This window comes from Halichoeres trimaculatus, unplaced genomic scaffold (genome assembly GCF_033239565.1).
Source record: "Halichoeres trimaculatus isolate MK-OKI-2021-1 unplaced genomic scaffold, fHalTri1.1 fHalTri1_scaffold_12, whole genome shotgun sequence".
Taxonomy (NCBI): domain Eukaryota; kingdom Metazoa; phylum Chordata; class Actinopteri; order Labriformes; family Labridae; genus Halichoeres; species Halichoeres trimaculatus.
Window position 1 is genome coordinate 16,727,109 of NW_027437190.1, and position 13,406 is coordinate 16,740,514.

Genomic DNA, 13,406 nt, shown 5'->3' on the forward strand with positions numbered 1-13,406 from the left:
GGTGGCACGTGCATCATTCACATCCTGCCCTGAGCAGCAGTTTGTGCAGACTTGACCCCCCGGAACACAGGGTTGGGTGACAACTACCATACTGCCTTGATAACAATTCGATGGTTAAACGTATTTAAAAACTCCACACGGATTTAGTATTATTCAACACCATCCAAAAAGCCACCTTCAGTGTAGTAAGGATGAGACTATTTTTTTCCCTACCTTTTTTTTATACTCAGTTGAGCAAATCGTTATTAAAAAAAAACATATCCTGAATAATATCTGTATCTGTATTTGAAGTTAAAGATTGTGCAAGGAAACGCCATCGTATTTCTTTTTAATTGCTAGTGTATTTCAAATAAATGTTTAATATTGATAGAAGTAGAACAATCTTGTGATCAAATCTGTATAGAGTTAAACTACTTTTCAGCAAACAGTCTCGCGCTTTTGTAGTGAAAGTAAAACCAGCCCACTTCCGGACAAGCTGTTGCTTCCCCAGCTGGTTAGAAACTTGACGCACCTCTCACCGCACCGCCCGACCGCTCCAGCTGTTCCCACCGCTGTCCGCCTGCTGTTACCCCGCTGCTCGCTGCTGCTGCTGCCGCCGCCAGCCCTCATTTTCAATGCAGCAGAGACCATGACAGCCATCGCCGCTGCTTCTTTCTTTTCCAACGCTTGCAGGTTTGGGGGCTGCGGACTCCACTTCGACTCGCTGGCCGAGCTCATCGTGCACATCGAGGATAACCACATCGGTAAGAGAAGTCATGAGCGCCGCAGTTAGCAATGGCCGAGGTTTGTTGCTAGCAGGAGGGGCTACGTTAGCGAGCTAGCAAGTTACTTCCTGCGTCCTGACAACCCTGTTGCTAGGTGTGGTGGCTGTTGATGTTTCCTTGCTGATACAACAGTACCTCTTCGCCACCTGAAATTCTTTTACGACATTTTATCTCAGTTACAAAGCGTCAAAACCAACCGAGCCACACCGACGGGAAGACTTTCTTTACGCTCCGTAGGGTCGCTCGTGCATCAGTGTTTGTAGCGCGAGGCCCACGCGCGGAGCTGGCACGGAAGCTCGTCAGTTGGGTCTGTAGGAGCCAATATGGATAAACTAATCAATTAAATAACAGGCAGCTTCTTCCTGCCTGACATAAGTGCTACAGGAGACAAAGATGATGTCTTTACCATGCCTATGGTAATGATTTAATGATTTACTCATATCTTTAAAGCTTAAAACTCAAGGATGTATGTTTTTATCACCTTGGCCAGTCCATTTATTAGGTTTTTGATGCATGTTCGGATGCATCCGTATATCTCCATTTTAAAATGTACCTGAATCCTCGTTTAATGTCTGTTTTAGTTTCACTGATAAAATAAGTTTCATTAGTATTAAAACTTTGATAAAAGTGTTTTAAGCTTGCAACATTGGACAACATTTCAAAAATGAAATGCAATTTATGACTTATCAGTCATTGTGATGTGTAAAAATATTAAAAGTGACCAAGTTATGTAGTTATAAAAGTTGGACATGTAGTTGCATTCTAGAGATTTATGAAAAGATACCAATGTATCCTATGTCATAGTTAACTATGATTTGCTGTAAAGAATTTAGAAGCATCAGTGTCCTTATAAACTATAAACACAGAGTCAATGCTCAGTGCACACAAAGCAATGGAAAATCAAAACTGTTGCTGCCTTAGCTGCATATCAGGTCCTAACACAATATGCAGCGCCTCTACTCGCTTGTGTAGGGTATAATAATTCAAAGATACCTGTGAGTTAAGACCACTTTAGATGTTGTTTTTATTATTCCAGCAACACGAGAATCTAATTTTTTTATAAGCTTAGTTCAAAAATCTCACTGGAGAAAATTTTTTTGGCATATCCCCAGTTTCAAATCAATTGCATAATTAAAGAATTGTTTTTTAAGAGGTTATTTTTGTGGAGAAGACCCTAATATGTCTTATTATTTTTTGAAGACAGAAATAGTTTTATAATAAGATAATAACTATTTTAACAGTTATGCACCTATTTTTTGTATTTATTGTCTATTTGGTATTCTATACTATGCTGTTATGTTCATGTATTTATCAAGGGCATGTGTTTTTTTTAAAGAAAACTTCTGTAATTTCTTGTTTATCTGTGTTTAAACATTGTGTTGTCATGAAAGAGAGCACATCTCTTTCCTGTTTGACACTCTGTTAGCTCCTCCATCTGTTTCCTAATCTAATATTTCAGACTCTTGTTATTGAAGTTGACAAGGCCCAGCTGTCTCTGTTGTTCTTGTTTGTTGCTTGACTGGGTTTAATATCCTCAGTTCTCTGATTGTGTGCTGTGCATGTGTCCGAGGTGTGAGCTTAAGAAAAAATGCCTCTGGATGACTTATTGGGGAATAATGAGGCAATTAGTTGGCTGAGAGTGGAAAAACTTTGCTGCCCCCCCTCCTTTGTCCGCTGGCCTGTGCCTACTCTGAGAAGTGAGAAATCTTGCGCGTTGTGCCAAGTGCCTGTGAAGCATAATTACAGGCAGAGTGCTTGATTTGGCCTGTCTTCCTCCTCATCTGGTGGCCTGCTGCTTAAAACACATTCTCCTTTATAATTAGGCGCCTAGAAAACAAGCGCACATTCTTGTTCCCGTTTCCCAAACAGGCCTGTGGGTCAGGTTTGTGAACAACAGGTGGCGCTGCTCTGCTGTTGGAGGAGGGAGCTGTTTGAAGGGGCTAGGTCTACACATTTAGGTATTATGGTGTATATTACAATCTACACGGTAATTTCTCAGCTCATTTAACAACACAGTGTTTGTGTCATATAATAATCAGCTTCAAGAGCCACACCTCTGTGAGTGTGAAATATGGACAAGTATAGATCATTTGTAAACACTATGGAGGAAGTATAAACAGATAATTCTTATGCTCTGATTTTGAGGGAAAAAATGATCCATACATTGCTTTTACTTGGGTTGTAAAAATGTAATGTTTGTGTTTGTCCTCAAAAGCTTTCAATTGAATAAAGCAACTAAAAGTCAGCTACTTTAAAAACCAAACAAAAAACAGGTCTGGTGACGTTGTGTGCATGTATTGTGAATCTAAGTTGATCCAGTAAGTGTTGGGTGGTCCACTTACACCTTTGTAGTAAATTCATCCAAACAATTCAGATTTAAGTATTCCCCCCAAAATACTTTCAGCTCTTAACACAGTGTAGCTTAACAGCTCTTCTTGTGCGGCATGAAAAACTGCTCTCATTAACCCATTGAGGTGTTGACTTTGTCTGAGCGACCAAGCTGCTGTGATCCATAAGCAAACAGCAGCCATGTTATTCAAACCTGTGAGTCTGAAGTGTCCAGGCCCAGAAACATTACATCTGTTTGTTTCCAAATCTCACTGGAAGCTCATTTGGTAGATTTTGGTCTGTACCCCCTTTCAATCTACACGGAAGTAATAAATTTGGGAAGCAGTAACTAGTTCCCTGATCTGTGCACCTGGTGGGCCTAATTACATTTCCCCATCCCCCGACACCACTGCTCCTGTTCCTGTGTGGTGACTGCCACATTAGGGACTCCTGTACTTGATAAAACTTTCCCTGCAGGAGATAATGCAAAGCCTGTGTTGAGGAACAAACATATCATGGGGGTAGTTCTATGCAGATAAAAAGAAATTTTCTGCAGGTTTTTTTTTGTTCAGTTTATGAGTCCATACTGTATAAATGCAGCAAAGTTGGTCCACCTCTACACATTTAAGCACACAATTTTCCCTGTACCTTTGTGCAAACTATTGTCAGCTTTCATTTAAGATTTATCCCTTACATCTTCTGAACAGGTAAACAAGTCTGAGAGCTTACACCCCTTCCAATTTTAATAACATACAATGGAAGAAGGCAAGGAATGCACAGATGTATCCTTTCAATCTCAGTGTTGGCTGATAATGGCCAAGCTATCGTCGTGTAATGTGCCATGAACTAATGTCAGTAGCTGATGTAGACAAGGCTGGTTTGCTTTCTTAGTGCAATGTCAAAAAAATGGTCAGCAGAGTGAGAATACTACACTGTCACTGAGAAACATCAGGGATAAGCGGTTGTAAAGAAATGCTCAAGTGTTATCAAAGGAGAAGAGACTACTAGCAATAATTTAAAAACTCTGACTAACTTATTCATTTAATAAACAGACAGAATTGTAGGGAGTTTGTCAAGAAAATAATGGTATTGTAATCAGCTATTAGCTTAATGTTTATTTCATGCATCAGTATCACTTTTACCCTGGTTTTCACAACCTAGGTTTTCTACATATAAGTAAATTGGTTACTGTGACTCATGGGCTTTTGAGGTTATTAAAAATAAAAGTTTGAGTCACTGAATTGCTACAGTTTGGACCTAGACGCAAATACTTTAAAGATGTTTCATACTGTGTTCAATTCTGAAACTTAATGACTTACAGTCAGTCCAAATGAAGAATGTTTTGTTCATGGATTAATACTTCTAGTCTTATGAGGCACAAAGACAAACCTCAGCTGGATCCTGATCTTCTATGTTGATGATATGCCAGTGAAGTCCTCTTGAGCACTGTTAACTTAAAACTTTGGAAAAGTTGAAAATCCAACTGTTGGTTCATCAAAAGTAAAATATCACAACAGTCCCAGATTTGTATGTGTGTGTCACACACACACACACACACATAAAATATATACACATATGTGCAAAGACACACATGTGTACATATTTTAGTTGCTGTCAGTGATCAGTATATTTACAAAACATTACTTTTACCTCCCCTTGTTTTTTTACTAACCTGCAATGGCAGCTTACACATGGAGCTCAACTCTGTTTCATTTCCTCCTCAGAGGTCACATCATAATGAATTACCTGTGCAACCACTCCTGGTAATGTCCCCCGCTGCTCACAGCCGCCATAAACATGTCACCATAATGCTCAGCACTCTGCTCTACCCCACAGTGCAATGGCCATGAGGCTGGATGGAGAGCCAGACAACGGGAGGGAGCTGTAGCGTCTGGTGTGTCTGTGTGTGTGTGTGTGTGTGTGCGTGAGACAGAGGGTCGTGGAGGGCGTTTTGAGGGGGCAGCACGCGTCACCTCCCCCATTGCCTCAGGATGGTTTGTTGTGTGATCCCCCCTTGGCTTCCTGTTGGGGGTCATCAGGGGCCTTAATGAGAGCATGTTATTGCATTATGTTTTCTGCTCTCATGCACAGCAACCACTGACCTAGTCTTTAAATGTTCCATTCATATACGGCACACACAGATACCATACAGGTGATGCTTCATTCAGCGAGTAGATGTAGTGTCAAGAGTTGTGGAAGAAGAAATACTATACAAAGATATAATTTTTTCCCTCGTTCATTTGGTTTCTATAGGGAAAGTTAAGTTTAAGATGGAACAAAGGACATTGAAAAAATGTAGCAGTTCAGTTCAGTTCAGTTCAGTTCAGTTCAGATGACTTCATTAATCCCCAAAGAGCAATTCAGTTTACTGTTTACCCTGCCTTATTGAAACAATCTCAACAACAAGGTAATAAAATTATACAAATGCAAAACATTCTTCCTCTTTATATACATAAACAAGTTTTTGCAAAGCAAATTAGCAGCTTTTTTCATCAATATATATCAAAAGTTATTAAAAAATGAAACCCTGGATGGGAATACTTTTGATTTGAGTAAAAAGAAAAAGATTTAAAAACTCTTAACCAACAGGACCTTACTGAAGCACAGGTTTAAAAAGTTTCTCCACTGTGTTAGACACTATTTGTGTCGCTTTCCTAGGTCTTGTTCATTCTACATCTGACTTTTCCTCTGGTATATAAACTGACACTGTGGCTTATAGGATGTGATTGTTGCTCAGGAACACAAGTGATGGCACATAAATCCTCTTTTTTTGTTTCCCAGAAGGCCTCTTACATTTACCACCAAGGTGGACCACCTGTGTAGGTTGATTAGAGAGGTTCTCATCTCTACATGAGGCGCCTTCGTCCCACTTCTTGCCTAGCTGGTGGCCCCAAAAGAACAGCAGAGGCTGCGGGGGTCTGGCCCCTGCAGACCCCCCTCTTCCCGGTCCCCACCTGAAGTGTGTGTGATTTACAGCGTGTGGGAACAGATTGATCCGCTGCTGTGGAAGCGGTCTGTAAGCAGACTGCCATGCCACTCTTTGAGGCTCATTAGGGATCTTGGGAGGGATTTCATGTGCACTCACGCACACACATACCAACACACAGTGCTCAGAATAGTCCCTGCACTGCCTCTGGCTTCTGGCAGGGGAATAGTGCTGTTATGAACATGTCTTTCCTACTTGGTGTTTCCATGACTTTGGCTGAAGAGTAAAGAGAGGTGTGCTGTCCTTCTCACCGGGGATAAATCCACTGTTAATGAAACACTTGCCTACGACTCAGCCCCTGTGAGAAACCTCCTGAGCCTTAGGTTCGAGCTGTATTTACAGCTTACCTGCCAGCAACATACCAATCTGACACAACCAACTTGTCCTTATGAAGGAAGATACCCTTCATAGCCCTGGTGTCCTATTCAGTGTGACACAAGAGTTTGTAGGTGATAATCAGACCTTTTATTTCACATGAACACTTGTCATGTGCTTTAAATTTTCTGGTGAATATCAACTTTCACCCTCCTTATGACAGAACTAAACCAAGGGTTTCATGACATTACAAAAGTGAGTGCAGCCTGCATTGTGTTTTTTCTTTTTGCGTGCCTGTGTGCACATAGACAAGTTTTTAGTTCCAGTCTGAGCCACTTTTTCTTTGTCTTAGTTGGTGTAGATTTGTTGTTGATTTTTTTTCAAACAGCGCCCAATTCAGTTTTTTTCGTTGGCATGTCTTTTTTATGACATCGTCCTGACAGAAATCTGTTTTGAGGTGTCCAGTTCCAGCCTTACAAACAAACAGGAGTGTAAGGCCATGCAAACTCACCCTGGGTTGACTATAATTGAGTATGACTCAGGGTTTTATGACAGCTTCACATAGGTGTTGTTTATCCCTTTAAGCAGGAAAACTCTAATTACACTTTTTTCCATATGTTTTGTATCATTTCCTCAGTCACTGTGAAACTTTATCAACCAGGACAGGACTGTTTTTCTTTTTTACTTGCTGAATAAGCAGAGCACTGAAGGCTGCTTGTAGTCACTGTGCCTTAGCAAAGCACATTTTCAAACTGAATATAACAAATAGCCTTAGGTGTTTGTGTAATGTTGTGTATAAATGAGCTTGTGGATGGAAACAAGCCCTGGTTTTAACCACATGGGGATAGCAGCCCTTCACAGCTCCGTCAGAGGCAGACAGGGAGGCTCAGCTGGGAAGTGGTCGACACTGTTTTTTTATGGGGCATCGCTCTTCTCCCACATGGATGGCAGAAGAAGAGTGTTTGAAGTCAGGCCTGCTGCACCTCAGGGTGTGGAGATTGGCTATTGTTGTACACTTAGCACCGCTCAGCAGGATGAATGTCTGGAGCACAGCATGGGGAAACACAGTATGTGTTAAGTCGAGTCATGTATGAGCAATGTGGTGTCTGCATTGCAGATTTACAAAGAAGGCCTTGAAAAATCAAAGTGCCGTAGAAAATGTTTGCACTTTACTGAAATGAAAGAATATTTTTTAACTTTTTTCATGTCTTATATCCAACAATATATAAAAGATTCGTTTACATTTTGATATTTGGAATATAAATTATATCATACATGCAACCACAGACACATAAAGGCTCCTGATGAGATAATGTGTACACTGATTGGTCCAACATAAAGGTTCATGATAAATAAAAGTAAATAGTGTAGAAAGTGCTGGTAGTTTTGGTAGAGGTGTCCCAGTCCAATATTAATATCGGATATTGGTCCGATATCAGCGAAAAAACAAATATCAGTATCGTATCGAAATGCATCTAAGATCTCCGATATAAGCAGTCTATTCCAGACTCTGCTCCTGCTGTTTTTATTTGATTTATTTAGGTTATTTTCTGGGATTTCTATTTATTTTATTCAATTACTAGTATTTTTTATGTTTAATGTTAAAATTTCTGTTACCCATTGGTTAATCATAAATGGGTCAGTTTTTCCTCATACCACCTGTTGCTGATTACTGTTCTTTGATTAAATAATATCACTTAGTCAAGCCTTTTCTAACATGACAGACATACTATAAAATAAGTAATGAAAGTATGCACGTTTAATGCTGATATCGTATCCGGTTAATATTGGTATAGGCCAATACTCAATGCTGCAGTATCGGTATCGTATCGGAAGTGAAAATGTAATATCGGGACATCCCTAAGTTTTGGTTCCTTAGGTGAATTTGTTTAGTATCCAATGTATTGCAAGATTTTTTTTATTCTGCTTTTTATCGACCCAAAAATGTAAGTTTGGTGGAAACAGATTTTTTTTTGGAAGACAGTGAGGGATTCATGCCACTGCTTTCTTACCTCTGGTGCATTAGGTTCCACATCTTGAAGATCTACAAAAAAAAGTGTAAACCAACAAGTGAAAAAAAGACAAGAGGGGAAACTGGGTATTGCACATTGAAGAAAAGAAATGGCAAAAATGTTATGCCCCATGTTTTCACCTTACCTGACAATGCATACGTTTGTGCAAAGCTAGAAAAGTAACCATTGTCATAATTTTTGTGATGTACTTAATTCTTCCTCTGTGTCTCTCTTCCACTCAGACACAGACCCTCGTCTCCTGGAGAAGCAGGAGCAGCAGCAGCCGACATACGTCGCCCTCAGCTATATCAACAGGTGAGAAAACACAATTGTAGAATGCTGATTACAGGTAAATCTGCCATGTAAATTTGGAATAACATCTCATATTAGGCTTTTGCTCTTGGATAAGATATCCTAAAATCCACTCACCACTGAGTATTTGTACAGAGCACTCAGCAGAGGTTTTTCCTGTGAGGCTCCACCAGGCTCTCAAATGTCATCCCGTGGTTTGCTCAAATGAATTGCCTCTGTATTTACTGGTTGGTCTGTTATTTCTCAAAGTTCTTCTTAGTCATCTTTGATGGTGTCTGAATGGTGGTTTTAGTGCCCACAAGCCAGTGTATAAGAGCCTGCTGCTGCTGCTGTTGCTGCCTTCACAAATGCATCTTGGTGTTGCTATAGCTTAATTTGTTGATCCCACTTTTTCTGATATGTTTATGTTGACAAATTGCTTTATGATACACCCTTTCTGAAGACTTAACTATACACGCTTAACTCTGCTGTTTTTGGATGAGAGTAATGCCAATAGTTTCTTTTTTCCCTGGCGTGTTTGACAGAAGTGGCAACCTCCAGTCTAAACAGTGCAACTGAGGCAATGCGGAAGTGTTAAAAAATGCAGTTTGTTAAGCGTTTGTTTGAGGCTGGCTCCAGAAGTACTGCAGACCACACCAAGCATTGCACACCAAGCTTCAAAACACACCATTTTCACAGCAGAAATTAACACCTGTACAGCCAGGTACAAGACTGATTTCACAACAAATAGCTTATTTGGCTAACGGCAGCTTAGGGGTGAATTTTTTTCTATCTCCGCAGAAGAAATTGAGATTGTGACTTTGCCCAATCAGAGACACAGCTCACCTGACTGACATGAAGGCACCCAAAAGATGTCAGTGAAAGCCTGCCCCATTTCCAACATGGCTTCCACTGATGATTTCCTTTAGAGCTCTGTTTAGGAAACAGATGGGTGACATCATGAAGACTGTGTCCATTGATTACACAGTCTATAAGGTTTATGACTGCAAATCTACATTCACCTACATTGCCACACTGAACACTGATTTAGATAACTATTTGGAAGAAGAAACATGCAAAGCCAGACCAGTCTATATTTTTAAAATCCAAATATCTTATATATTTTTTTTCAGGTTATGCAAATTATAATAATATATTTTATATATTCTTATTGAAATGTTTGCTATATACACTTTCTTGTTTGCTGCTGTAGTTCTTTAAGTTTCCCCGCTGAGGAACAAATAAAGGATTGATTTATCTTGTCTTCTCTTCCCTCTCCCCATGATGCCAGGTTCATGACAGATGCTGCACGGCGTGAACAGGAGGCCCTGAAGAAGAAGGTGCAGCCCAAGTTATCCCTGTCTCTGACCGGTGGCCTGTCTCGCAACAATGTTTCCACTCCACCTCGCCACACCAGCGGGAACCTCACCCCTCCAGTCACTCCACCCATCACCCCTTCTTCCTCCTTTCGCAGCAGTACTCCCACAGGTACATCATGGTCCTTTCTAATATCACCTCTCTGGTGTGATGTCCATTATTTTAGTCACTGAGGCAAATGGGAAGAGTCCTCAAACATCAACATTTTAACTCCTTTGTAGCAGTTTTCCAAATCATACTGTTCAAATTACTGATCCTTCTGGATGGTTTTTATTCCTTAGCTGATAAATAAACTTTAAACAGCTTGGACTGAAAGTTTTATCCTGCATGTGAATATTTTTGGTGTCAGCAAGGGGAGCCTGTTAAACATGTTTTTTTCGACGGAGCTCATACTTAAGCTCTTAAAACTGAATGGCATTCTCATAATCCCGCTGATTTGTCTTGTTGACCACCATGTACATTACACAACAATAAAAGAATGGGGGATTTTTGTAATCTTTTCCCATGTGATCTTACTTCTTCTGTTAAGTTTGCATACTTAAGAGTTCTTTCTCATTTTTAGCTCGTGTGGTTTGTTGCTCTTCTTCTGGAATCACATCTTTAACTAATCAATTAAACAACTGTAGCTTAGCCACCAGACCTCAATAAAATGCATAAATTCTTTCCCACGATTGACATGTTTAGTCTTTCCCGAAACTTATTCACTATTGTACATGAAGTAGAGATTATGGGAACGCTGAATCAGAGCATGTTGAGAACAGCCCTAATTTGTCTGCCTGAAGGTTCAAAGGCCAGAGGATGAGTCACCCAGTAGAGAGGGAAAGTCAAATGTAAATGATAGTGTGCTGGAAGTGATGCCCTTTTTGTCTTTTTTCCCTGCCACAGGTAGCGAATGTGATGAAGAGGAGGTAGACTTTGATGAGTCTGACAGCGATGAGTCATGGACCACAGAGAGCGCCATCAGCTCCGAGTCTATCCTCAGCTCTATGTGCATGAACGGAGGAGACGAGAAGCCTTTTGCCTGCCCTGTACCAGGCTGTAAAAAGAGATACAAGGTTGGAGGATTGAAATTGTACATTCAATATAATTGTGTGTGAGTTTATCCCAAAACATGGGATTTTTTTTTCTCTCACAAAAATGGGAATGTCAAATCAAAATGGAGTCCCTGCTGTTGACAGTGGAAAATCCACCCAGAGTTGAGCATTACAACATGTCAACATAGATGCATACATCCAGTCCACTCCAGTGATGTGGAGTTTTACGGGATTTTCCGTTCACATCTGGTGTGTGTGGTTGGGATAAATTATGTGCAGCTTGAGAAAATTGCATTGCTGACGTGAATGACAGGGTTATGGGCGATGACTTACTCTGAGAGCAGCAGGCAGCATTAGGCATCTGTTCAGGAGCAGAACAAGACAGATTTGTAACATGAACACATTTCACTCTCTTCAGACGTTATCTACAGGCTGACTCTTTTTAAAGGGGTACTGGCTTGGTGTAAATGTTACCTTCAGTTAGTGTTGTCATATCTCACAGGTAGATGTGGAAAACTCAGTAAAAGAAGCTTCAGTGTGATTTTTTTTCTTTTTTACAGAATGTGAACGGGATTAAGTATCACGCCAAAAATGGCCACCGAACCCAGATAAGGGTACGCAAACCCTTTAAGTGCCGCTGCGGGAAGAGCTACAAAACGTCTCAGGGTCTCCGCCACCACACCATCAACTTCCACCCACCCATCTCCACTGACCTCATCCGGAAGATGCAGCCGTAGAGATGGAGTGAGCAACCAGCATTCTCATTCAGGAACTTCCCTGACCATCTGAACCCCGCCATCACCAGCAATGGCTGTTTTCTCGTCTCCTCTAACTCTAAAACTCTTTCTCCCTTTCTTACCCCACTTTGTTAAGACACTACTTTTGAAAGCATGCTGTAAATGTATTATTATTCTTTGTTTTTTATTCAGAATGCTGCATCATTATGTAGTTCACAGTTTTGTATTTTGCACATATTTACCACATCATTTATCTTTTTGATTTATATGGAGATGTTGCTCACCGATGATGAGGGCAGGCTTTCTGCCAGAAACGAGTAGCCCTGCGTGTACAGTGGGGCATCCTGCGTCAAAGGCAGCGTGAAACTGAGAAAAGATTTGGATGATGTTTTTCTTTCTTTCAGGAAGGAGGGTGCCATTATTTTGCCTGTCTCATCTACTTTGTTGACAGGAACAAACAACAAATAATCTAAGTGTGCTTGTGGTGTAACATAAGAAATGGTGATAACTTGTTTATGTTTCACTTTCAGATTTGATCTCAGCAGCTAGATGTCAGACTTTCTCTTTCATATCACATATATTCTTGTCTTATCATCTTTTTCACTGCCTAAAGAGCACCAAAGGACTATCTCAGGTGACATTGCAAGCATTTCAGCTCCTCAATCTTGCCCCAAGTGTTCTGATCATGTTCAGTGTGATCATGGGAGCTCTGTCATTGTTTCTAATACTACTAGTCACTTTTCAGAAGATTTAAGAAGTTTCCCTCTTATTTTTAATGAGGGATTGAAGCACTTTTTGTAACAAGTTGCCAACAATACAGCATTTCTTTGCCAATTTCATGTTTTTGTTGTATATACAGAAACTACCAAAATGAGGCAAATGGCCTTCAGAGTTGAGGTTTGCTTCTCCAAACCTCCAATGTTTGCAGTATTGTTATATTTCTGTATGTGCAGAAGTTGCCTTCATTTGTATATCATTCCAGTCAGTACAGGATTTTCTAAGGCTTCATTTTGAATGTTTGGATAAATTCAGCTGAAAACACTTTACTCAGACATCACTGTCCTGATTGTTTGCTAGCCATCGACTCCTTTGTCTGTTCAGTTGGATGGAAAAATGGCGACATTAGCTCTGTATTTAGCACGTTTTGATTCTTGCAGTCTTGATGTTTGTCTGCAAGAAACAGACCCAGCTCTGATTTTGTGCCATGATATATTACAGTCAGTTGAAGGTATGGAAAACATTGTATTCCTCGGTGGTAAAATGTCACAGGATCAGGGGTTTATCAACTTTGAGCCATTCGGTAACATCCTCACTGCATGATGTTCGTGTTAAGAAACTGCAGTCCAATTGAGAGGTGACAGTATTGAACTGCCAGTCTGGAGGAAAGTGTTGATATAGTGTACAGTGAATGTATTGTTATGTGTTAAGTGCTTTAAATTATATTTTCATACGTTAAAAAGTAATAGTAAGTGTATAAGTGGGCAGAATCAGAGGTTGTTTGGAGAAATGATTGTTGTACTGTATTTCTTCAAAAAGCTGCTTTATGTTAACGTTTTGTTACT

At 40.3% G+C, this 13,406-nt stretch overlaps 2 protein-coding genes across 2 annotated transcripts in view; one reads left to right on the forward strand and one right to left on the reverse strand.

Moving 5' to 3' along the window:
* creb5b (cAMP responsive element binding protein 5b) overlaps nucleotides 1-630 on the reverse strand; it is a 50,572-nt gene extending 49,942 nt beyond the window's left edge. The window contains exon 1 of the mRNA XM_074682713.1: nucleotides 512-630. The gene's annotated coding sequence lies outside the window, so the exon portion shown is untranslated. The remainder of the gene's footprint in view (nucleotides 1-511) is intronic.
* On the forward strand, nucleotides 611-13,397 carry jazf1b (JAZF zinc finger 1b). The gene is made up of 5 exons (XM_074682714.1): nucleotides 611-743; nucleotides 8,648-8,720; nucleotides 9,988-10,184; nucleotides 10,959-11,128; nucleotides 11,668-13,397. The coding sequence occupies exons 1-5, from the start codon at nucleotides 629-631 to the stop codon at nucleotides 11,842-11,844; spliced, it is 732 nt and encodes a 243-aa protein (XP_074538815.1). The 5' UTR covers nucleotides 611-628; the 3' UTR covers nucleotides 11,845-13,397.
* Nucleotides 13,398-13,406: the final 9 nt, after the last annotated feature.

Coding starts and splice junctions, on each gene's coding strand:
- jazf1b (XM_074682714.1), top strand. CDS start 629: ATGACAGCCATCGCCGCTGCTTCTTTCTTTTCCAACGCTTGCAGGTTT. Junction 8,721..9,987: donor GCCCTCAGCTATATCAACAG/GTGAGAAAACAC, acceptor CCATGATGCCAG/GTTCATGACAGATGCTGCAC. Junction 10,185..10,958: donor TCGCAGCAGTACTCCCACAG/GTACATCATGGT, acceptor TCCCTGCCACAG/GTAGCGAATGTGATGAAGAG.